The sequence below is a fragment of the Talpa occidentalis genome, unplaced genomic scaffold (genome assembly GCF_014898055.3).
Source record: "Talpa occidentalis isolate TD23 unplaced genomic scaffold, MPIMG_talOcc4v2.1 talOcc4.16, whole genome shotgun sequence".
In the NCBI taxonomy this organism is placed as follows: Eukaryota; Metazoa; Chordata; class Mammalia; order Eulipotyphla; family Talpidae; genus Talpa; species Talpa occidentalis.
The window spans coordinates 33,683,110-33,706,879 of NW_023601653.1; the positions used below are offsets into that span (position 1 = coordinate 33,683,110).

At 36.8% G+C, this 23,770-nt stretch overlaps 1 protein-coding gene and 1 pseudogene across 2 annotated transcripts in view; one reads left to right on the forward strand and one right to left on the reverse strand.

Annotated features, from left to right (window-relative positions):
- The window catches only part of TBC1D15 (TBC1 domain family member 15), a 60,804-nt gene that overhangs the window by 14,883 nt on the left and 22,151 nt on the right, over positions 1–23,770 (reverse strand). The window contains exons 6-12 of one of the 2 annotated variants that reach the window (XM_037513976.2): positions 15,915–16,017; positions 14,916–14,966; positions 14,439–14,636; positions 12,638–12,766; positions 12,044–12,147; positions 9,186–9,280; positions 443–559 (exon numbers count right to left, since the gene is read on the reverse strand). In XM_037513976.2, the coding sequence (XP_037369873.1) occupies positions 443–559; positions 9,186–9,280; positions 12,044–12,147; positions 12,638–12,766; positions 14,439–14,636; positions 14,916–14,966; positions 15,915–16,017 (797 nt within the window). The remainder of the gene's footprint in view (positions 1–442; positions 560–9,185; positions 9,281–12,043; positions 12,148–12,637; positions 12,767–14,438; positions 14,637–14,915; positions 14,967–15,914; positions 16,018–23,770) is intronic. The other variant, XM_037513978.2, reaches the window with a different exon arrangement.
- Positions 9,372–9,996, forward strand: LOC119248140 (ubiquitin-conjugating enzyme E2 N-like; annotated as a pseudogene).

Sequence of the window (23,770 nt, forward strand, 5' to 3'; positions counted from 1 at the left end):
CACCAACCACTGCAGCATGAGGTCAATCCCCAGCCTGGGAGTGAACCCACATGGCACAGCAGAGCTCCCGTCTCGCCCAGTGTTCCCCTCAGCAGTGTATCTCAATACATCCGCCTGTTCTACTCCCCACGTTGTCTCTGGTGAATCCTCTCACCCCCCTGCACCTCTGGCTTACACCCCATTTCTTGTATGCATAAAAATAAATCTTAAAAAAAAAAAACCTGGAAATATTCTGTGTTGCCACCATGAGTTAGCTGCTGCAACCCAGTGCTCCTAGGCACACAATTTGGAAACCATATCCTTGTAAGTCTCCAGGCCATGGGAAACAACCCAACAAAAACTGGGTCACAGAGTTATTACATATGTCTAACATGTTAGTAAGTTTAAATTCTAAAATAAATACCTACAATCTTTTAAAATTAAATTTTAGAGGAGAACTTACCTAAATCAAAATCATACATACAGTAAGTCATCAAAATATCATGAAGCAAAATCAGCCCTGGATTATCTTGGCCTTCATAAAACTTGTTTGTTCGATCTGTTCTGTTAACATCTTTTTCTGAGGACAGAAAGCATCACATATTTGAAAACCTTTCAAAGAACAATTTTTATAAAGTTCAAATCATACAAATACAAAATTATCTTTTTTGCTATTAATTTTACTATCTTGCCAAGTTTTACTTAAAAAAAAAATCATCAAATTTCCATTTCAGATATGCAATAAAGTAGCATTCTGGAGTGTTTTTTAGAACCTTAAAAAAATAAACCTTTAAAAAAATAAAATAAGAATTAGACCACCTCCCAATGGGAATATTTTTAAATATTTTTTTCAATTTTTATCTAAACATAGAATTCCTTTAATTGAATAACAGGAAACATTTTCATTAATAAAAAGCAACACTAACTATATGCAGTGTTACCTGAAAACAGTAATGAAAAAGGCTACTATGTAAACAAGTATAATCAGAGAGATTTGTTTCACTCTTAATTGCTTCATTCATTATGAGAAGTATTACCACTTTCTTTGTTGTATTCCATAATCATCTTCAGGACAAATTACTCCCTTATTCTTATATATACATTACTTAGTTTATATATTATTGTAAATAATTTATTTTCATTTGAAAAAATGAAAGCCCGTATTTTACTGGAAATGATTTCAATGACTTTAAAAACAGACTTAGAAACATGAACACAAATGTATCCCAACTTGTACTGATAATTCAATTTGCAGGCACTGATGTCTAGTAAATGTATCTTGTCATAAAAGACTTTATAAGGCACTCCCCAAACTTGAATCCTTCAGTAAATTAGGAAAAAATAATGTAAAGAAATTCAAAATGACTCATTTAAACAGTTCTGTTCAAAAATTGTAATCGTCTTCTTCCTCACAAAATCCCTACCGTTAAGTGGAATAATTTGAAAACATTCTCAATACTTGTTGCAAAGAAATGGAGATTATTTTACATAGCATATGATCTAATTAGAGAAGATAACATGAGCTTAGATTCTGTATGGACATTCAAAAAATTTATTAGAATAGTCTAGATTTCTGTTAAAATATACTATATTTGATTTAATAAAAGCAGACATATTTAAAATTGAGAATAATTTTTCAAACAAATAATTAAAAGCAATACCAAAAAAAACATGCAGTACATGTAAAATTTCAACTAAAAATGTTAGTCTCATAACATTCTCATTTTCATATCAGAGTTGGTAAAAGTACATTAATTTTTTTGTTCACTCAAGTACTATTTACAGTCATAATGTCAATATAGAATATCTGTCTTAATAGGTGCAGTTAACATGATAAACAGTTTTTTGTACCCTTATGAACTAGCTGCATTTCTTTCCTGTCACACTGATATTTAGTATTGACAAGCCAGACTGAAAAAAAATGGGGGTGGGGGGAGGGATCAAAAATGACATATGAAAGTGGTATTTTATAAGGGCAGTATTTCTCAAAAAAGAAAAAACCTGAAGTTTCAAAAGCCCTCGTTAAATCCAATTTCTCCATCTAACTTGATATACTTCAAAGAGTAAACAAAAACACAACCATGATTGCTGACCCCATTTTATGTATACCACCACTAGCCTAAAGAGGACCTGTCAATCATACTCTATTTTCCATATCCATTCTCTCTCCTTATTCATATAACTATTTTGTATCTTCTCTGGTCAAGCCTACAACATGTTTTCTTTCCTGACATCCTAGCTTTTCAGATAAGCCTCTTGCTTCCTATTTTAACCACATTTTTATGTCTTTGTATCCATATACTCTCTCTTCTCTCCTATTGCTATAAATGAGCTTCCATGATCATTGCTAAGACCAGGCCTTCTTGTGTACATGAGCCCCACCCGCTAATGGCTACCCAAAGACACAACTCTAGTAATTCTTTTCTCCCTCTCTAATTTAATCCATTTTCCTCTCTACATAACCATTCCCATCTAATATCAATCATACTCATGATCATAAAAACCTTTAACTTCAGCTTTCCCTCTAACTGCTGACCAATTTTTCCATTTAGAGCAAAACTTTTTGAACAAATTGTATATACCATCTTCAAGTCCTCTCCTCCCATTCTCTCTTGAATTCACTCCAATCAGACTCATATTCACCACAACTACATCAAAACTCCTCCTTATCAGAATCTTCAAAGAGATAGTCATTATTCTACACAATGGTCAATTCAAGTCTTCTTACTTGACATCCCAGTCACTCCTTGAAATACTTTCTTCTGGGACATCAAATCAAATACTTGACTTCTAAGACATGAAACTCAGGTTTTTCATCTTTTTTCCTCTGTTCCTGTTCTCAGTCCCTTTAGCTGATTTCTCCTAACTTTTTAGGTATCAGTGCTTCAGGGTTCAGTTCTTAGAACTCTTCTTTTCAAAATACATTCTCTTCCTTGGCAATTTCATCTAGTCTCTTACCACTCATATATTGACGACCCCTAAATTTCAATCTCCAGCCTTTCTCATCACTAAATTCCAACCCTTTTCTACCACACATATTAATTTATAGATATCCAATAGGAATTCTCAAACTTAACATGTCCAAAATGAAATCCCAGGTATTTCCTTCCAAACTTGCTTCTCTAATAGCTTCCCTGTCTTAATTTAAAGCAATTTTAAAAAGGCAACTCAAGCCCTCCAGTTGCCAGTTTAAAATTCATTAAATCATCCTTGTTTCTTTTGAATGACAATAATTTATCAATTATACTTTCAAAATACATGTAAGACCAACATGAGAACTCTAACCCATTTACTCCATTCACCACCCCAACTCATACCACTCTAGCCACACTGGTCTCCTAATTCTTCTCCAAACACATATAAGTCCTGCAGCAAGTCTAACCAAGCTAGCTATTCCTCTTATCCATAATGCACAGATGACTGCATGTCATGCAGCCTCTGTTTCATCAAATCTCACCCACTAAACAAGTAGGCCCATGAACCAAGAAACCATCATGTCTTACCTGAATTAAAGCAAAGGCCTCAAATGGCCTAATCCCATCCTAGATCCCTACAGCTATTCTCAACAGTAGTCAGTGTGATTTTTCAGATCATGTCATTCTGTTCAAACTCCTCCAGTAGCTTCTCATCAGTGTAAAAGCTTAAGTCTTTACAATGGGGCCTCCCTGGTGGTGCAAGGGGTTAAGATGCAATCTATGAAGCTATCTGCAGCCACTGAAGCACAAGTTCTATCCCTGGCCAGGGAGGTGACCAACATGGCGCAGCAGACCTCTCCTGACTCACCTGCTGCTTCCCCCACCAGTGTATTTTGGTCAATCTGACTGTTCTGTTCCCCACTATGTCTCTGGTGAATCCTCTCACCCCCATACCTCTGGTCTGTACCCCAGTTCTTGTATGCATAAATAAATAAATCTTTTATTAAAAAAAAGTCTTTACAATGATTTAACAAGGCTTTGTGTGATCTAAACCTACTCCTCCAACTTTTCTTGTCTGATATAATCAGTCCCTACACTTACCCCTAAACCACTCCAGCCACACTCACCTTCTGCTATACATCAAATAAGCAGAGTTCCTGGGTGAAAAAACAAGTCTAATCCTTTAATCTAATTTTTCTTTTTGCTTGCAATACCCTTTACCTATATCCGCATAGCTTACCCATTCCCTTTTTCAAGTTCCTCCACAAATATCACCTCAGAAATGCCTTCCGTGATCACCCAAGTTAAAGCTACATTACATTAGAAAGCTACATTAGAAAATTCCTAACACTCTTCTCTGCTTTATTTCTCTATTTAGTATTTAACACTAACATATCACATGCTACTTGCTTACTATCTGTTCTTTCCCACAGGAAGAGCTCCTTAAGGACAGGAATTTTGTCTGTTTCATTCACTGATGAATTCTAATGCCTAGAGGAAAGTCTAGTATAATAGGTACTACATAATTATTTAATGGATAAATGAATGTTTATAATAATCAATGTGATATTCTAAAAGATACCAGGTAGTTCTAACGTGCAGCCAACACAGGAACCACTGTCTTAAAACACTGGAGTTCCCGGGTCTTTTTATCCCCTCCCCGTTTTTCTCTATGTGATATCGTCTATTCCCATGGTTGTTTATACTGATTACACCCAAATTTATTTTTTTTAGTAGCAATTTATTTTTTTAGATGCCTCACTTTCCAGTTTATTTACTATCAGTATGCATAGTCAAAGTGTGTAGATTGTTCAAGTGCAATGCAACATCTATTTTGTTTAAATATTTCTCTCCATAATGAATTGTTTTTTATATTCCCCAAACAATTGCAACCCCCTGATTTTGACTCCAATCCCTCCTTTCCCTACCCCACCCCCCATAGTGTGTCTCTGGTTCATAGTTGTTTGTTGATTTTGATTTTTTCTTTCTTATAGTTATTCTTTTTCCTGGTCCCTTATTTAGGTTTTCTAGATTCCTGCTATCAGTGAGACCATCTGGTATTTTCTTTCTGGCTTATTTCGCTGAGCATGATCCCTTCCAGCTCCATCCATGTTGCTGCAAATTGCATGTTTATCTTTTTTGATTGCTGAGTAATATTCCATTGTGTATATGTACCACATCTTCCTGATCCAGTCATCTGTTTCTGGGCATTTGGGTTGTTTCCAAAGCTTAGCTATTGCAAATAGTGCTGCTATAAACATAGGGGTGCAGGTGACCTTTGGAATTAATGTTTCTGTGTCCTTTGGGTAAATAACCTAAGAGTGGAATTGCTGGATCATATGGACGCTCTATCTTTAGTAGGTTGAGGAATCTCCACACAGCTTTCCATAATGGCTGGACCAGTTTGCACTCCCACTAGCAGTGCAGGAGAGTTCCATTTTCTCCACAACCTTGCCAACATTTGCTGTTGCTAGGTTTTTTAATGTGTGCCATTCTCACTGGTGTGAGATGGTACCTCATTGTAGTTTTGATTTGCATTTCCCTGATTACAAGTGATGTTGAACATTTTTTCATATGTCTGTTGGCCATTTGCATTTCCTCTTCAGAGAAGTTTCTTTTTAGCTCTTCTGCCCATTTTTTGACTGGATTATTTTCTTTGTTGTTGTTGAGTCTCATCAGCTCTTTGCAGATTTTTGTGATCAGTCCTTTATCATTAGTGTGTGCAAAAATGTTCTCCCAGTCAGTAGGGTTTCTCTTTGTTTTTGTTATTGTCTCTTTTTCTGTGCAGAAGCTCTTTAATTTGATGTAGACCCAGCTGTTTATCTTTGCCTTCACTATCACTGCTTTGGGTGATGTGTCTGTAAAGATGTCTTTGAGGATTACACCCAAATTTAAATCCCCTACCCACACTACTCCATATTATTCAACTACCCAATTGACATTTCATTGGTATGTCTTACCTAGAAGTATATTTATCTAAGATTTAATACAATTTCACCATATTCCATTCTCCTCATCTCATTAATGGCAGCAACACCAACTGCCCAATTTCTCAAGAAATGTAGTCCATTCCTTGATTATTTTTTCCCCTTGATACCTCACATTTAATACACCAGAAACTCTTACCAAGTTTATCGCAAAATATAATTCCATGTACTTCTCTGTATCTTTGATACCATCAACTCTTGCTTGGAGTCACTTACAATAATTGGTCTCCCTGTTCCTACTCTTACCTGGATTCATTCTTCAAACAGCAGAAAAAAATGACTTTAAAATATAAATGAGGGGCCTCCCTGAGGAAAGTCTCAACTCTGTCAAGCAATCACCAGCCATTGCAGCATGAGTTAAATCCCCCGCATGAGTCTGCTCCTGCCAGGGAGCTAACCCACAAGGTGCAGCAGATCTTTCCTGTCTCACCTGCTGCTCCCCTCAGCAGTGTATTTCAGTAGATCCACCTGCTCTCCACTCTGTCTCTGATAAATTCTCAAAACCCCCACATATCTGGCCTATACCCCAGTTATTGTATGCATAAAATAAATCTTTAGTATAAAATATAAATGAGATGGACCTACTTAAAATGCGCCTTCATATTTATTTACTTAAGAAGCTTTTCTTCATTCTTAAAATACAACTTTCTGACCAGTCTACAAGGCCTATACCTTACGTGTGTGTGCACACGCGCGCACTTAATAGAATGAATTTATATTTAAAAACTTTGGATAATCTTCCAAATAATACCTTTTTTAAAAAATGATTTTTCTTTTAAAAAAAAAAGATTTATTTTTTTATTTATACAAGAACTGGGGTACAGGTCAGAGGTGCGGGAGTGTGAGAGAATTCACCAGAGACAGAGCAGGGTGCAGAACAGGTAGACCACTGAAATACACTGCTGAGGGGAGCAGTGGGCGAGCCAGGAGAGGTCTGCCACACCACGTGGGTCTCTCCCTGGCTGGCCGGGAATCGAACCCCCACTGAAGAGGCTGCAGACAGCTTCACAGCGCGGCGCTCCACCCACTGCGCCACCAGGGAGGACCCCCAAATAATATTTTTGGGGAAAAGTACTATAAAAAACAATGCTCTGAAATCAACTTGTTATATATATTTCTACTGGTAGAAAGCGTGGTATAGCTGAAAGGCCAATTAAGAATTAAATGTGGGGCCTCCCTGCCGGTGCAGGGGTTAAGACGCAACCTATGAAGCTGTCCGCAGCCTCTACAGCACGAATTCCATCCCCTGGCTGGCCAGGGAGCAACTCACATGGCGCAGCAGACCTCTCCTGATCTGCCCGCTGCTCCCCTCAGCAGTGTACTTCAGTCAATCTTCCTATTCCGTTTCCCACTCTGTCTCTGGTGAATCCTTTCACACACACCCCCCACACCTCTGGCCTGTACCCCAGCTCTTGTATGCATAAATAAATCTTTTTAAAAAAAGAATTAAATCTGATTATGAATGAGTCAAGAGTATGGAAATTAACAAGGTAGATGGAAGGCTTAAAACAATTTAGTCATCTTTTCTGGTTTTTTTCATTTTTATCTTTTAAAAATAAGAAAACAGGACTGAAGTGTTTCTTCATTCAGATTATACCATGGGAGACTTAAAACATCTAAACTTCCCTCCAATTTCCTAGAAAAAGTGAGACCTTTATCACAGAGTCATCATTGCTATTGCTTGATAAAAAATGAAGAGGAAACAGATTGTGGAAAGAAAATACAAGTTAATTGATCTCTAAGATCCCTTCTAGTTCAAATACCTTGTGTTCACATAGGGAAAAATTCTATTTTCATTTTCCCTACTGAAACAAAACAGCACTAGGTTTCAGTTGGAAAGTTCAGATAACTCTGTGCCTCAAAATCCCCAACCTATTTGCCTTAACCAGAGGAAGGACACATTTTATTCTGGTATAATCTATTTTTCAGAAAAATAAAAATTTTCTTTTTCAATAAAATTACTATCTTTTTAATAGGTTTTATTTATTTCTGTATAGAAGAACTGGGGTGTAGGCCAGAGGTGTGGGAAGTGAGAGGATTCACCAGAATAGAGTCGGGAGCAGAACAGGCAGCTCTACTGAAATACACTGCTAAGGGGAGACTTGGACAAAACAGGAGAGGTCTGCTACACCATGTGGGTTAGCTCCCTGGCCGGGAATCAAACCCAGGATGGTACAGTGGGCCTTCACTGTGGTAGTGTTGAGACTTAATCCTTAGGCCACCAGGGAGGCCCCCATCAGTAAAATTCCTATTGCCAAAAAGATCTCAGCATCTTTTATCATGTATGCAAAAACAACCAAATTAGTCTGTCATGTTAAGCTTTCCAATTATAATTTAGAAAATGTTTTTCTCCATGAAATGGTGATGATGACTGTGATGATAAAAGACATCCCTCTATCTTTATTTATGAAGCTATAGATACAGGAATCTAAATACAATATAATAATATTAAGACATTCCACTACTATCCAAAGCTTCCGTAAATTATAGAGGCTACGTAACAAGAAAGTTAAGAGCACTAAAAATGGGTACTGCCCTTATCAACCATGTAACCCTGAACAAGTCATTTATGCCCTCAATTCTTTAAATTTCTTATCATTAAGATGGAAACTATAAACTGAAATTTGTTGGGTAGACCATGTACAGCAACAGCTTACACATTTCTCCAATAACTTATACCATCTGGTCTCTATCCTAAAAGTCAGATCACTCAGTACATACTTCTTATAAATAAGTATAATTATTTTAATGTAAAATTCTATCAAGCATCTCTTTGAAGAAGAATAGCTATTCCCAGATGAACAGTTATTCAATCTTCAAATACAAAAACTTACTAACTGGAGTCATTTAATTAAAAAAAGAAATAGATGCATATTTAGTGAAGATATGGAGGCTATAAACCAAGCCTACTAACCATAATTACCTCTGCATAGCAGAAAAAAACTTTTATTGTCTTCCCTTTAGTCATATGGTTACTAATTACTCTATAATAAACACAAACTTATTGTAATGAGGAAGAAAATGTTTTTAAATGAAATTAATTCAACAGGCAAATAAAGTTAAACACTTTTTAAAGTTCACATTTTGGAAATAAAAATGAAATCTATCACTACTTATAGTGACTGAACTCATATTTCTATTGCAAGAGGAAAAACCAAGAACATAAAATGTACATTCTATTGTACTCTCCAATTCTGATTTCTCTTTGAACCCTAACTCTAGCATGTATCCTCACTTCTGAACTCTTTGATGACTTCAAGGCAAACTCTTCTATTGCATTTCCAAAATTATTAAGAAAAATTACCAATCAGGCTTCTATAATCTCGTAATCTCGAATTTCTCTTCTCTTGTTCCTCACTGACAGATTTCCACTGTAGTTTCATCCTGAAGTATTCATCACTGTAGAAAACAATTTTACATTGAAGATGTTTGAAATTTTTATTTAAAAATTTTTGAGTTTTTCAACACATAATACATAAAAGCATTTATGATGCCAGTGGGATTAAGTTTATAAATATGATAGCAAAGGACCACAGGCTGAACTCGGGATCTGACAAGATACCAGGCTGCCAGGCAGGATTATCAGGGAAACCCAGTGTTTGCTGGGAGAACCAATCCCCAGCATTTAAGCAGAACCAGATGAAAGCAACATCCATTATTTTCAAATGGTCAATGCTGACCCCCTAGGCTTCCCTCTCTAAGGATGGGATTTTTAACCTGAACTATTCCGTCCAGATGAATACCCAGGAACAGCCCCTAAAGTATGTTTCATTACCAAAATTTATCATCCTAACATAGACAAATTGGAAAGAACATGTTTAGATATTATAAAAGGTCAGTGGTGTCCAGTACTGCAGGTCTGCACAGTTCTGCTATCAATCCAGACTCTGTTAAGTGCTCCAAATCCAGATGATCCATTAGCAGCAAATGATATAGCAGAGCAGAGGAAGACTAACGAAGTTCAAGTCATAGAAACAGCTTGCGCACAGACTAGGTTATATGCCATGAATATTTACATCAATATCATCAAGTGTGCAACACTTCTGTTCTGCCAAGTCTTCTCCCTTTTTTGTTTGCCATTAATGGACACAGTCTTAAGAGACATTACAGACTAAAAGCCCAGGTATCTTCAATCCTTTGGTGAGTAAATGCACTTTTGCAAATCTATGTCTTCTCCCGATTCACTGCTATAAATGAGCAGAGGCCAGTAGTAGTATCTGGATTATAGCAAAACATTTAAAAACACTGGTCCCTCTTTGCTTTTATTCATTCCCCCAATTATGGTGTAAGTATGAAACATACTGTGAATGCAGTTGTCTGGGGTAGCTTCAGGAGTATATTATTTTACTGTTTTTTTGAGGGGGGAATAGTTTTAATTTTAAGAGTTCCTTTCCCCCTTTTTAAGGTGATCTAATTGCAGTGGTTAAAAGCAGTTAACCAGTTATTGAGACTATCCTCTCTAGCTAAAATTAACTTTATTCAGACACGATAAATGGAAAGACACTCTAAATGATTGTTTGAACCAAAATAGGAACTTTAAATAAACATCATAGCCCTCACTATTAACATGATTTTGTGGTCAAATGTAGACTCCTCCTTTCAAAAAAAGTTTATGACTATTTTGCATGACTTGTCTAGAAACTTCAGTAAATTTAACATAAAATTAATAAAATGTTTAGTTATTCTTAATAAATATACTACTGAAAAGTTTAAAGTAAAATAAAAAAAAACCCAATAACCTATATATGTCACAAACTTTGTTTAAACTAATAGAATAATTTTAGATATGATTTTCAGGAAATATTTAACTCAATCCTTAATATCATACCAACAATTACTCTAGTCATTAAATATTTTTGCTGAAATTTCTAAATGATTACACATACACATATACATCTACAATTTTTCTTAACGTGACATGAGTTCCATTTACCAATCCATGTAATACTTAGAAATCTGTGACAACCTCTTAGAAGGAATGGTGAACATATCTAAAAAAAGATATAATTATCTCAAAGTCTGAATAGGCAGCACATAATGTTTGAGAGTGAACTTTAAATCAAAGGCAAGAATGAAAATTGGGAATAACGGTATCTGAAAAGATGGTATGTGAAAATTTTCAAATCTGAGAAATTATTAAAAAGTAGAAACCCTCTCCTGGGGGCCTCCCCGGTGGCACAGTGGTTGAGCGCTGGGTTGCGAAGCTGCCCGCAGCCTCTGTAGCCCCGGTTCAATCCCCGGCCTCCAGGGGAGGGTCCCACATGGCGCGCAGACCTCTCCTGCCCGCTGCTCCCCTTAGCAGTGTACTTCGTCAGTCTGCCTGCTCTGCTCTCCGCTCTGGCTCTGGTGAATTCTCTCACCCTCCTGCACTTCTGACTTTACCCGGTGCTTGTATAAATAAATAAATAAATCTTAAAAAAAAAAAAAAAATGGAAACCCTCTCCCCCCTCCACAAAAGCAAAACAAAACAAAACAAAAACCAGTCTATTTTACAAGCGCACCCAAGGTAATTAATCTAAACAGTGAATATACTCCTTATGGACAATTTTTATAGTTTCATAATAAAATATAAAAAACTAAGTCAAGGTGAATGAGAGATTAAAAAACTGCTATCTAATTAGTTATCTTTTAAGTATGCAAAATGTTTATATGGGCCTCCCTGATGGTGCAAGGGGTTAAGCACCCCACTATGAAGCAATCCGCAGCCTCTGCAGCATGAGTTCGATCCCTGGCCAGCCAGGGAGCAACCCACATGGCACAGCAGACCTCTCCTGTCTCGCCCGCTGTTCCCCTCAGCAGTGTATTTCAGTCAGTCTGCCTGTTCTGTTCCCCACTCTGTCTCTGGTGAATCCTCTCACCCACTGCATCTCTGGCCTGTACCCCAGCTCTGGTATGGATATATAAATAAATCTTTAAAAAAAATGTTTATGCAAGTGGACTGGAGTTTTTTTTAACCATTTTTTAATAAATTCTCCAACATAACTGCAATGAGGTCCTTCTTAGAAGTGTTTGTTTTGAAATAACTATAATTTGTAAATTGAAATGATGAAAATAAAATTACTTTCCCATATTCTACTCTATTCCAACTCCTCCATACTAATTTGTATGTAGGGTGAGTTATTTGAATTTCTTTGAAGTACACCAAAAAAGACTATTACTTACGTTTTTTGTTTTTGTAACTGAGTTCTTTCCTCCTTGGTACTGTCCCAAGGAAAATAACCAAGAAGAAATTTCCATGCTTGCTTTCTCAATGCATGACTAAGTCCCTAAAGAAAACATGCATGTTAAATACACTGACAAAGAATGCAAAAATTTCATATAAATAAACAGGGAGACTAATATTTAGAAGATAGATTGATAGATAAAAATAGCTCAAGTCAATGAATACTACATTGTTTTTGACTTCAAGATTCTGAAAACTTTAGTTGACAAAAGCTTAATCTGTATACAGTGTATACTGTAGACTGTATAATACAGACAGCAGGGCTGATTGGTCTTTCTAAATCCAGTCCTTACTATCCAAGGATATATGCCTCTTGCAAATAACCCACAAAAACTTCAAGTAGGAAAGAAAAACTTCCATAGGCTTAATGATCTCTGCCCACTCAATCCTCTGAGATCTCACAAGAGTATCACTTTGTCCAATTTTAAGTTATCAGTCATCAAAATTCATTTCTCTCTGCCCCCTAAAAAATGTAAAAGGGGGAAAACTGCATATCATCAAGTTAAAATGTAATACATATTCAAAGAACTTACCCCTCTAAATATCATCTGCTTCATATTCTCCACATTTAAAATTCTTCCTTCGGCATCAATGTTCTTATTCCATTCTTCCAGTGATACTGGTTCTCTCCTTTGGACAACAGGTCGTTCTCCCAAATCAATCTAAAAAAGAAAATAATAAGGAGTACATGGGGACCCAGTGAAATGAAATCAAGGTATATAAAAACAAACTAAAATATTGTTACTCAGACACGAATTCTAACACTTCTAAAATCTTCCTTATTTTTATTTTTTTTTAAGATTTATTTATTTATGCATACAAGAACTGGGATACAGGCCAGAGGTGTGTGGGCGGGTGGGAGGGGTTTGAGGATTCACCACAGAGTAGCAGCACAGGCTGTGACTGAAATACACTGCTGAGGGGAGCAGTGGGCAAGACAGGAGAGGTCTGCTGTGCCATGTGGGTTAGCTCCCTGGCTGCCCAGGGATTGGCCTCATGCTGCAGTGGCTGCGGATTGTTTCATAATGCTGTGATTTAACCTACTGCACCATCAGGGAGACGCCTTCCTTATTTTTCATTGTTTTGCTACTTTGGATTTCAGTTACATAAGTACAGAACATTCAATATGTAAATTCTGAGACACTTTCAATCTAAATAATACTTAATACTTAAAAAAGGTATTAAAATTATTGTTAAAAGAGTATGATTCCATTAATCATATTCTAAATTTAGCTTTTTCACCACACTAAAATTTGTAGTTCTCAGAATTGATTCATGACCCACTAACTCTATTTGGCATTTTCTACGGTTTCTTAATTCAATTAACAGATGTTGGTAATTTAAAAATATCATTTGCAAGATAAGATCTTTAATTTACTACAATTAGATATTTATAATTTTCCAACTATGTGCAGCCTAGAATTAAAACAAATTAAAAAATTTGTTGATCATATATAAAGATTTGCCATGATTCAGAACCAAAATCAATCTTACTTTTTTTTTTTAAAGATTTATTTATTTATTTATACAAGAACTGGGGTTCAGTCCAGATGCGCGGGAGGGTGAGAGGATTCACCAGAGACAGAGTGGGGACCAGAACAGGCAGACTGACGAAAACACTGCTGATAGGGGAGCAGCAGCGGGCGACACAGGAGAGGTCTGCTGCGCCATGTGGGACCCTCCCCAGCCAGCCGGGATCAAACCGGCGCTGCAGAGGTTGTGGACAGCTTCACAGCGCAGCCCTCAAAAGCCTGCACCACCAGGGGAGGCCCCAATCTTACTTTAAAAAGAAAAGATTCAGGGTCTCCCCTAGTGGCGCAGCGGTTGAGCGCTGGGCTGCGAGGCTGCCTCTGCAGCACCGGTTTGTTCTCCAGCCACCAGCGAGGGTCCCACCAAAAAAAAAAAAGAAAAGATTCACATGAGAACAAAAGACCTAGAGTAGTGTCCTGATTAGCTGCCTTTAGTACCTACAGAAAAACATAAATTAGAAACAGAACCTGGGGCAATATGCAAAGCTCACTATTCATTCACTTCTCAGCACTCATTGAAACAAGCAAATTTATTATCAAAAGGTGATAATCAAAGAGAAGTGATCCAACTTTAATGAACAAAAAATGTAAGTCATGATCAATGGAGAACAAACCAAGAATTTGGTGGCAGGACAAGTATTAGTTGTTAGAGATATTAGTCAGCCACAAATTTTAAGAAAGAATTATGAGAGAAAGGCAAATACAATCAAAACTGAGTTTCTGTTTCTATAGCATTTGGTATACATTTAAAGAGAATTTCTTCTGTTAAAATATAAGAGCTACTTTAATGTAAATTTCTACTCACTCTTGTGATGACTTCAAACCCTGGTTCTTCTTGTTGATTTATCTTTAAACCTGGAATAGCATCATTAAGAAAATCTGCCATTTCTGAAGGTGGTCGTTGATGTGTAGAGGGATCATTGCCTCTCAAACTATCAAAAATGTAGTTTGTGACTTTGGAAAATCCTGACATGGTTGCTGTATAAGGATCCTTTTTAATTTTCTATGTTGTAGGAAGAAAAAAATATTAGCATTATTAACTCAAAGAATAAAAATATCTCATGATGAAAAAGACATGGCAAAGTTTTCTAAAAGGGGATGGGGGAAATCAGAACTAAAACAGTATTCTAAGATTATCTCAATTTTTTTACTGAAAAGAGAAATTTAAATTTTCTAAGCCAATCTTTTAATCTGTTAATGCTACTACTGATTGAATTGCAGATAAACATGATTTGCAGGCTTCATTCAATCTGCATACATTAGAAATATATGCAGCGCTTACTTTCCATTGGTGAATGGCCCACAACAGCTTTCTTCTGTCTAGCAGTCCTGCCTTCACAAAAAAAAAATATTTCTTGAAGGATGCAGTGCCACCCTTCTCTAACACAAAATATTTGATAGCTAAATTTAAAAGCTCATGATATTTAAAAACTAACATTTTAATCTAATTACATTACTAGCAAATCATCATGACAAAAGTAACCTGTTCTGGGTAGTGCTGTTCTGAAAACCAACAAAAGACTATTCCATGGCTAGGGCTACTTAAGTCCCCAAGTGCATTCTTACTCAATTTTAGCAAAAACAGTTACTTCTTAATGGACTATTTTTTAAATTTTCACAATTAGAAAAACTGTTCCCTCACTTTTTATTTTAATTAGTGTTTAGTTTCCTGTCCTCCTTCCTTCAAAATTCCTTCTTTCTTGGTTATCTTCAGAACCAACAGAAAGCATATGGAATAGTCATCACTCAAACATTTGTTGCATGGGTAAATGAATAAGCAATCATTTCATCAGCTAACATAGAAATCTGAATGAAAAATAACTATTTCTGCCTGCATTAAATCTACATTTTTAGTCAAATATAAGAATATTCTCAAACACTTAGAAGGAAATTATATAATCGTGACCCCAGGAAACCTATTTAAATGGAAAATTAAAAGTCAAACCATATTTATGCCCACGTTTATCATCAATGAATACAAAATAGCTTATCTAGTGACCTTTCACCTACTTGAAGAAAGCTATAATAAATGTCCAATTTCAGTATTATGATAAAGGAAAAAATTACTGTCAGAACAATTAAGAACCAAGGAAGCTTTTAAGTCTTAGAAATAATATGAAACATTATGATATCCAAAGCTTACACAAAATAGTTTCATAAAGTTTACACACAGAGACAGTTGCCTCATTCAGTATAATCTCTGAGGTTAAGTGAGATGTAGAGGGATATAAAATAAGAGTCAGAGTAATTGATTAATACAAAGTAGGTTTAAGAAACATACTTGTATTAAACCATATGCTGGTTCATCAAGAAGATTTTCAAAAGACTGTGAGAGACTCTTATTCTGACAATTCACAAGAAGTATTCTTTTATCCTGTGGAGATCTGTAATAAAAAGAAGAGATTTATAGAAAAGTCTAGCAAGTACATCAATTACTACCTGAATACTCACTCATGCAATTATTTTTTCTTACCAAAACAAAAAAATAAAACTTAAATGTCCAGTAATTGAATCGTTTCCAATTAATACTAGCTAACACTTAGTAACTATATTAAGTGATTTCTACAACTGTATGAAATATAAAATACTAAATGAGCATAAATAAGAGTTGAACTACAGTTTTATTCTAGGTAAAGTCAAGGGGACTAAATTATAATCAACCCAAATTCTCGTTTAGAATTATAGTACAAAAATCATGGGCCTCCTCGGTGGCGCAGCGGTTAAACGCTGGGTTGCGAAGCTGCCCGCAGCCTCTGCGGCGCCGGTTCGATCCCCGGCTGCTCCCCAGCCACCGGAGGAGGGTCCCACTTGGCGCGCAGACCTCTCCTGCTGCCCACTGCTCCCCTCAACAGTGTACTTTGGTCCTTCTGCCTGCTCTGCTCCCCGCTCTGGCTCTGGTGAATTCTCTTACCCTCCTGCGCTTCTGACTGTACCCAGTGCATGTATAAATAAAACAAAAACAAACAAACAAATAAATAAATAAATAAAATACCTGCCTCTTTAAAAAAAAAATAGAATTATAGTACAAAAATCATACAAATAGATCTTTCATTATCATAAAAATTAAAATCAAAACACACTTTATGATTCATCAGTGTAATATGTACAATACAGAAAAATGTCCCATTTTGAAATGATTACCAGCTTCATTCCACAGCTTGGTAGTACTGCAATATAAAATGTTAAAAACACAAGACACAAAGACATTAATTATTTGTTAAAGATTACTAATCATGTTGACCATAACTATAAACTATATATGAATATATTTAACAAAATTATAATATACAATTTCAGATAGCAGAATGCTTTTAGTTGTTATTAAGTTCTGGAAACCAATTTTTCCTAACATTTCTTAATAACTACAGAATAAGTAAAATGTATTCAAAATAGATATCTAATTTCAAATAATCAGATGAATTATTTTCTATTCAGTAAGTTTTATAACTTAGTAAATCAACTGTAATAAATCCACAACTTTTCTGTGTTTAAAATAAAAATTAAATGTGTTATTTTGCTACTATCTACCTCTAGTTTATTATAAATGCTTGAGATAAGAACTTTAATAACAGTTATCGCTTCTCAATTCTAAAGTATCACGATGCAACACCAAAGCTAGGGGGGAATATGAATTCCAAAACAGGATCTCATTCTTACAAAGTCAGAAACAGCAGTTGTCTCCAGAGACAATAGTAGCTTACTATTCCCCTTGGCTTCTTAGAGGGAGCTGAAGTTGAGTCATTTGAAGAAGAAAAACAGTAACTTTTTAAAACGTTTAATTTTCATCAAACACGTTTCTGAACACTTTGGGGGGTCATGCATACTGTGACGATTTACAGACTCTCACAAGGCATTTTTTTTTTAAATATTTATTTATTTATACAAGACCTGGGGTATAGGTCAGAGGCACGGAAGGGTGAGATAATTCACCAGAAGACAGACCAGGGAGCAGAACAGGCAGACGGGCCAAAGATACTGCTGAGGGGAGCAGCGGGTAAGGAAGGAGCGGTCTGCCATGCAGACCTCATTTGGGATTCTAGCCGGCTGGCCAGCAGGGAATCAAACCTGCGCTGCAGAGGCTGCAGACAGCTTCACAGTGTGATGCTCCACCTACTGCACCACCAGGAAGGCCCTCACAAGGCATTTTTTTTTCTGCTTTATGTTTTCTCCATATTTTTTAAAAATATTTTATTTTATATAATTCTTACATCATTTTTCATTTTTGCACAAGGTATGCATTTTCATTTTGGTTATATTCCCCATACAATTGCACCCCCCCTTATTTTGATCCTAATCCTTCCTCTCCCCGCCCATACCCACCCCCCTGCCCCGTAGTGTGTCTCTGGTTTATAGTTGCTTGTTGATTTTGATTTTTACTTTGTATTAATTAGTCTTTTTCCTGGTCCCTTATTTAGGTTTTCTAAATTCCTGCTCTGAGTGAGACCATCCGGTATTTTTCTTTTTCTTTCTGGCTTATTTCGCTGAGCATGATCCCTTCTAGCGCCATCCATGTTGCTGCAAACTGCATGTGTTTATCTTTTTTGATTGCTGAGCAATATTTCATTGTGTATATGTACCACATCTGCTTGATCCAGTCATCTATTTCTGGGCATTTGGGTTGTTTCCAAAGCTTAGCTATTGTAAATAGTGCTGCTATAAACATAGGGGTGCAGGTGCCCTTTGGAATTAACGTTTCTGTGTCCTTTGGGTAAATACCTAGGAGTGGAATTGCTGGATCATATGGAAGCTCTATGTTTAGTAGTTCAAAAAATCTCCACACAGCTCTCCATAGTGGTTGGACCAGTTTGCACTCCCACCAGCAGTGCAGGAGAGTTCCTTTTTCTCCACATCCTTGCCAACATTTGTTGTTGCTAGTTTTTTTAATATGTGCCACTCTCACTGCTGTAAGATGTATCTCATTGTAGTTTTGGTCAAATTTTAAAAGTAACACCAGAAAAAGAAAAGAAACTAATATTGGAACAATTTTTTTTCCCTGACACATTGCTGCTGGTGCTGTGGTGCTTATTTTGTTTCTAACAACGAATTCTGAGTAAAATTATTTCTTTAAAATCAAAATAAAAAATAGAAATGTTAAAATATTGACTACACATGTAGAAGGAAAACAAATATGTAAATTTCAGCTTTCTGGGTGAATTTTTTTTTAAGATTTATTTTTTTATGCACACAAGAACCGAGGACAGGCCAGAGATGTGGGGGGTGAGAGGATTCACCTATCTGGGTGAATTATTATGGTTCCAGATTTAACAACAACATCACTAAACTAGAGATGGGAAGAAGAAATATCTGTCCAACCAACAAGCAACCACAGATAAAAAGGAAGTATTTCGTGTTTTATACTCAAAGCTTTGTGCAGACAGGCTGAGGGGAACTCTAGGAGGAAGTGAGATAAAAGAAATTTGAGCTTTGGTAATCCCTAAGGAAATCAACAAACATTTCAAGCACCAGTCAAAGGACAAGCATCAGCCAAAAAGCGAATCAAAGGGCAAGTATTGCTAGGCAGCTCCCAAGCTCATCAGAAAGAGGATGGCATTCTAGGATATTGTTACAGTAAGTTTCTACCTGCCAGGTTACGACACATTTAATTTGGGAAATTAAATATTTTAAACATCCTATTTATGGAATTCTGGGAAGTTGATCTCTCAAGACTTTCAAATTAATGTAAGTTAACAATGCTATTAGATCTTATGAAAGGACTTCACTAAAACCATAGTCTAGTATCACCACTACAGGTGCATATCTACTGACAATTCAGAAGTACTTCCCAGGCTTCAGAGTAAGCCTCTCCCGAAGACCTCAGAATAAATTCATAAATTATAATCATTAAACAATGTCTGTATGCTGTGATGTAGCAGTTAGCTATTTTATAGTGAGACTGCAAATGACCAATATGGAAAGTTTAAGAATAAATATAATTGCAAGAAACAGCAATCAAAAGGTGAACAAAAAACTGAAAAGTACAAAATATTTACAATAAAAGTATACACACACACACACAACTACATACATGCATGCATATCTATATATAAATGGTTGGTGTTATACATTAACAGAACCAATATAACTTGGGGGTGGTATTTCACTTTTTGGATATTTATGTATTAATGTAAAAACTACCCAATATACAATTTTAACGTAACTATAACCTTCATTCACATCCCAGCAATCAACTTAGTTTCAGAAAGGTAACAAGAATGTATTTGTGGCTCATTCTTTCACCCTCAAGAGAGTATCATGTTTTAGAGAAGTCAAAGAATACTAACAAACATCAATGAATTCAATAATCTGTTTTCCCTAATAGATAAGAAAATCATCTGAGAAAAAATAAGCCTCAAAAAGCCTCACATTTTGTGCTGACTGATCCAGTTGAGAGAAGGAACTGTGCATGGCTAGCCAACCTCTTCCTCGCTCTTGTAAGACTGCCCAACTCCTACACATTCAGTTTCTGTTCATCAAGATAGTTAAGGTGTTAATTCACTCGTTGGATGTGTCAGGAAGATAAGATGGCTGCTGATCAAGCCACATTCTTCAATTTCAGTTAATTAGAGAAAAACATAACATGGTCTGACTCTTATTAGATTTGAACTCAGAAGAAGATTAGAGGATGACACTGGCATAGACAGGCTGACGTCACCATGAGGTTGTTGAAACCAAGATTTTCCTGTGGTCCCTAGAACAATCTCTGACCATAGGAACATGACTCTGGAAACATCATTTTGTTCAGAATAACTGCTCCAGGAACAGCAAATGAAACCCCTATGGCTACACCTAGTAGGATACAAAATTGGAGATATTTGGGACTTTCTTTTCTATAGATATTGGGAATTCCATTTATTTGGATCAATGCTAGTAAGAACTAATAAATTCCATTTATTTGGAACAATACTAATGGGCTTTAATAGCTCCGTAAGTATTTGATAATGAGTGACAGCTTACACAAAGTTGGGGATTTTTTTTTTTTGGTGATTTTATTTGGAGTATTTATATTCTATCATGCGGTCTCAATGTATTATTTCTGGTTAGCTATTATAACTGGGCATAATTTATGATGGCAAAAAGAGCTGAGGATATAGAGGGGCCTTGGAGATAAAATATTTGATATACTATTTCACATTTCAGATAATTTTAGGAAAAAAGTAAACTGGTCTCTGGTGTCATGGGAATACACAAAGGAAAAAGAGCTGATAATAGGGGTGCAGTCTTTGATGACTCACTTTACACAGCTGTCTCCTCCCCCCCAAGACAGCCACATCCCTGGCTGACCATAAACTTAAAGACATACAGTCCAAGGAGAAGAGACAACAAGTTTAGGACAGTCAGTCACCTCTGCTAGGTTTCTCTCTTTGACCAAGTCATTCATCTCTTATGCTCATATCTTTTCCCATTTTATCCTCTCCTTAAGATCTCATTTTCTTAGAGCTTCAATGCTACTGTCATACAAAAAACGTTATTATCCTATAATATGCTCTCACAGAACTCTCTTATTCAAAGTATTTGTTACAGCTAAAATCTAACATTTATTTACATAAGCTATTTGTCTTTCCCACAACAGTACAAACTAGGAACACAGGGACCATATATTTCTTGGTGACTATACTCTTCCAGCACTTTGCACAGTGTCCCAAGAAGGATCATTATTGCCATGACTTCATGTTTCCAAATAGAACTACGCACTTACAGTAAAGACACTGTGCTTCACACAGAGATAGGGATGATTCTGATTATTAAGATTGGGAAACAGTAAGAAGCATGCGGCATAAGCCCTTCCAGGCTCTCTTCACTCTCAGGTCTGCCTGTCTACAGAAAACAGCTTTCTGGTTTGCTCTTATTTCACATCATAAATAGGGCATTCTCACTAGGGAAACCTTTGGTTGTGCAAAAAGATTACTGGGTGACTCAAAATTAAGTTGAGGTGAATTATGATGTCGCATATCTAAGCCTCACCAATAGTTATTTTTATCACCATCTTTCTGATTTTTATCTTCACTTCATATAGAGAAGGAAACAGTTTCACTTGCAACCCTCATTAAAACACCAATACACATTCAAGACACACAATCTTTTAAGTACTGAACCCATCCAGGATAGAAAACTCTGCATCTCGAGCTGAAACTTGTGTACTTATTGCTAGGTCGAGTCATAGAAAACAAGTCTAGGGCCTCCCTGGTGGCCTATGGGTTAAAGCTCAGCACTACCACCACTGCAGCCCGAGTTCAATCCCTGGCCAGGGAGCAAACCCACATAACGCAGCAGACCTCTCCTGTCTTGCCCACTGTTCCCCTCAGCAGTGTATTTCAGGAAATTTGCCTGTTTCTACTCCCCACTTTGTCTCTGGTGAATCCTCTCACCCCCGCACCTCTGGTCTAGATCTCAGTTCTTCAATAAATAAATAAATAAATAAATAAATAAATAAATAAAAATTTTGTTAAAAGAAAACAAATCTACATCATATTTCTTATAACAACCTTTTCAAAATTTGTCCAATTGCCATTTATTTATCCAACAAAGGCATACTGCACAAGTATTATGTGCCAGGCACTCTGACTAGGGATTTAGGAGAAAACATAAGCAAGAGAGAAGCAATCTCTGCCTTTATGGTTTATACTCTAGAGTAGAACATTAAAAAAAAGTAAATAGATAAAATTACTTTCTTCTGGTTAAGGGCCCTGAAAGAAGCATGAACTAGCATGAACTACAAAAAGGAATGAGGGTGGGAACCTGCCTTAGATGGGAAGGGGTACATGCAGAAAAGCCACTCTGGGATGTGTGTGTGGTAGAAAATAGAAGAGGTGAGGTTTAAGAAAGAAACAGAGCCAAAAGAGGGCAGGCCCCCATAGAACATAGTCATGGTTATTACACCCTTCAATCCCTTTCATAATATCAGTCTTGTCTTCCATGTATAGCTAGTCTAACATTTAAAATGAACAATGGTAGAAAAAAAAAAAAAACCTGAATAATAAAATGCTTTGCCTAAAATGAAGCCTCATTCTTGAAAGTATAATCTTATCACAATAAAGAATAGAGCTGGAATGGGCCTCCCCGGTGGCGCAGCGGTTGAGCGCTGGGTTGCGAAGCTGCCCGCAGCCTCTGCAGCGCCGGTTCGATCCCCGGCTGCTCCCCGGCCACCGCAGGAGGGTCCCACATGGCGCGCAGACCTCTCCTGCCGCCCGCTGCTCCCCTCAGCAGTGTCCTTCGGTCCTTCTGCCTGCTCTGCTCCCCGCTCTGGCTCTGGTGAATTCTCTCACCCTCCCGCGCTTCTGACTGTACCCAGTACTTGTATAAATAAATAAATAAAATCTTAAGAGAAAAAAAAAAAAAGAATAGAGCTGGACTAACACTTCTGAGACTTTATATGAGTTACATCACAACACTGATTGATATTGAGCTTACTATGGTGCTGAAACTCCCAAGTCTTTAACACCTGCTATCCAAAAGTCAAACCTTCTGCCCAATCATAACAATGGCCCCCCGCCCCGAAATAGACTTAACCCTCAAGTGGTAGCCTACTCATAGCTTTTCACTTCAAAATCCAAAACCCACATACTGGCAGTCTGGACTGACTTTCCTATGGTTACTGGTACTGAGCAGCATGCCTAGTGCCAATCAGAGGTAGTCAACATGACAGGGGAGAGTACTTAATGCCAAAAAAAAACCACAGTCGAAACCTTCTAGCTTTTGGATCACTCCTAGTTTTATATGATCTAAATTTAAGCATGAGAACATTAATGAAATTAACAATCATCCCCATAGTTTCCCAAGCTAAAAATTGCAACTTCTCTCTTCTCAACACTTCAACTTATCTAATCAATGAAAAATCTAACCCAAATATATCTCCAATACTTCTATTTTCCCTGTCACTCTCCTAGTTCATGGCACTGTAATCTGTAAGCCAACATTACTTCAATACTAAATTTTTTTTTTTTAAAGATTTATTTTTATTTATTTATACAAGCACTGAGTACAGTCAGAAGTGCAGGAGGGTGAGAGAATTCACCAGAGGCAGAGCAGGGAGCAGAGCAGGCAGAAGGACCGAAGTACACTGCTGAGGGGAGCAGCGTGCGGCAGGAGAGGTCTGCGCACCATGTGGGACCCTCCTCCGGTGGCCGGGGAGCAGCTGGG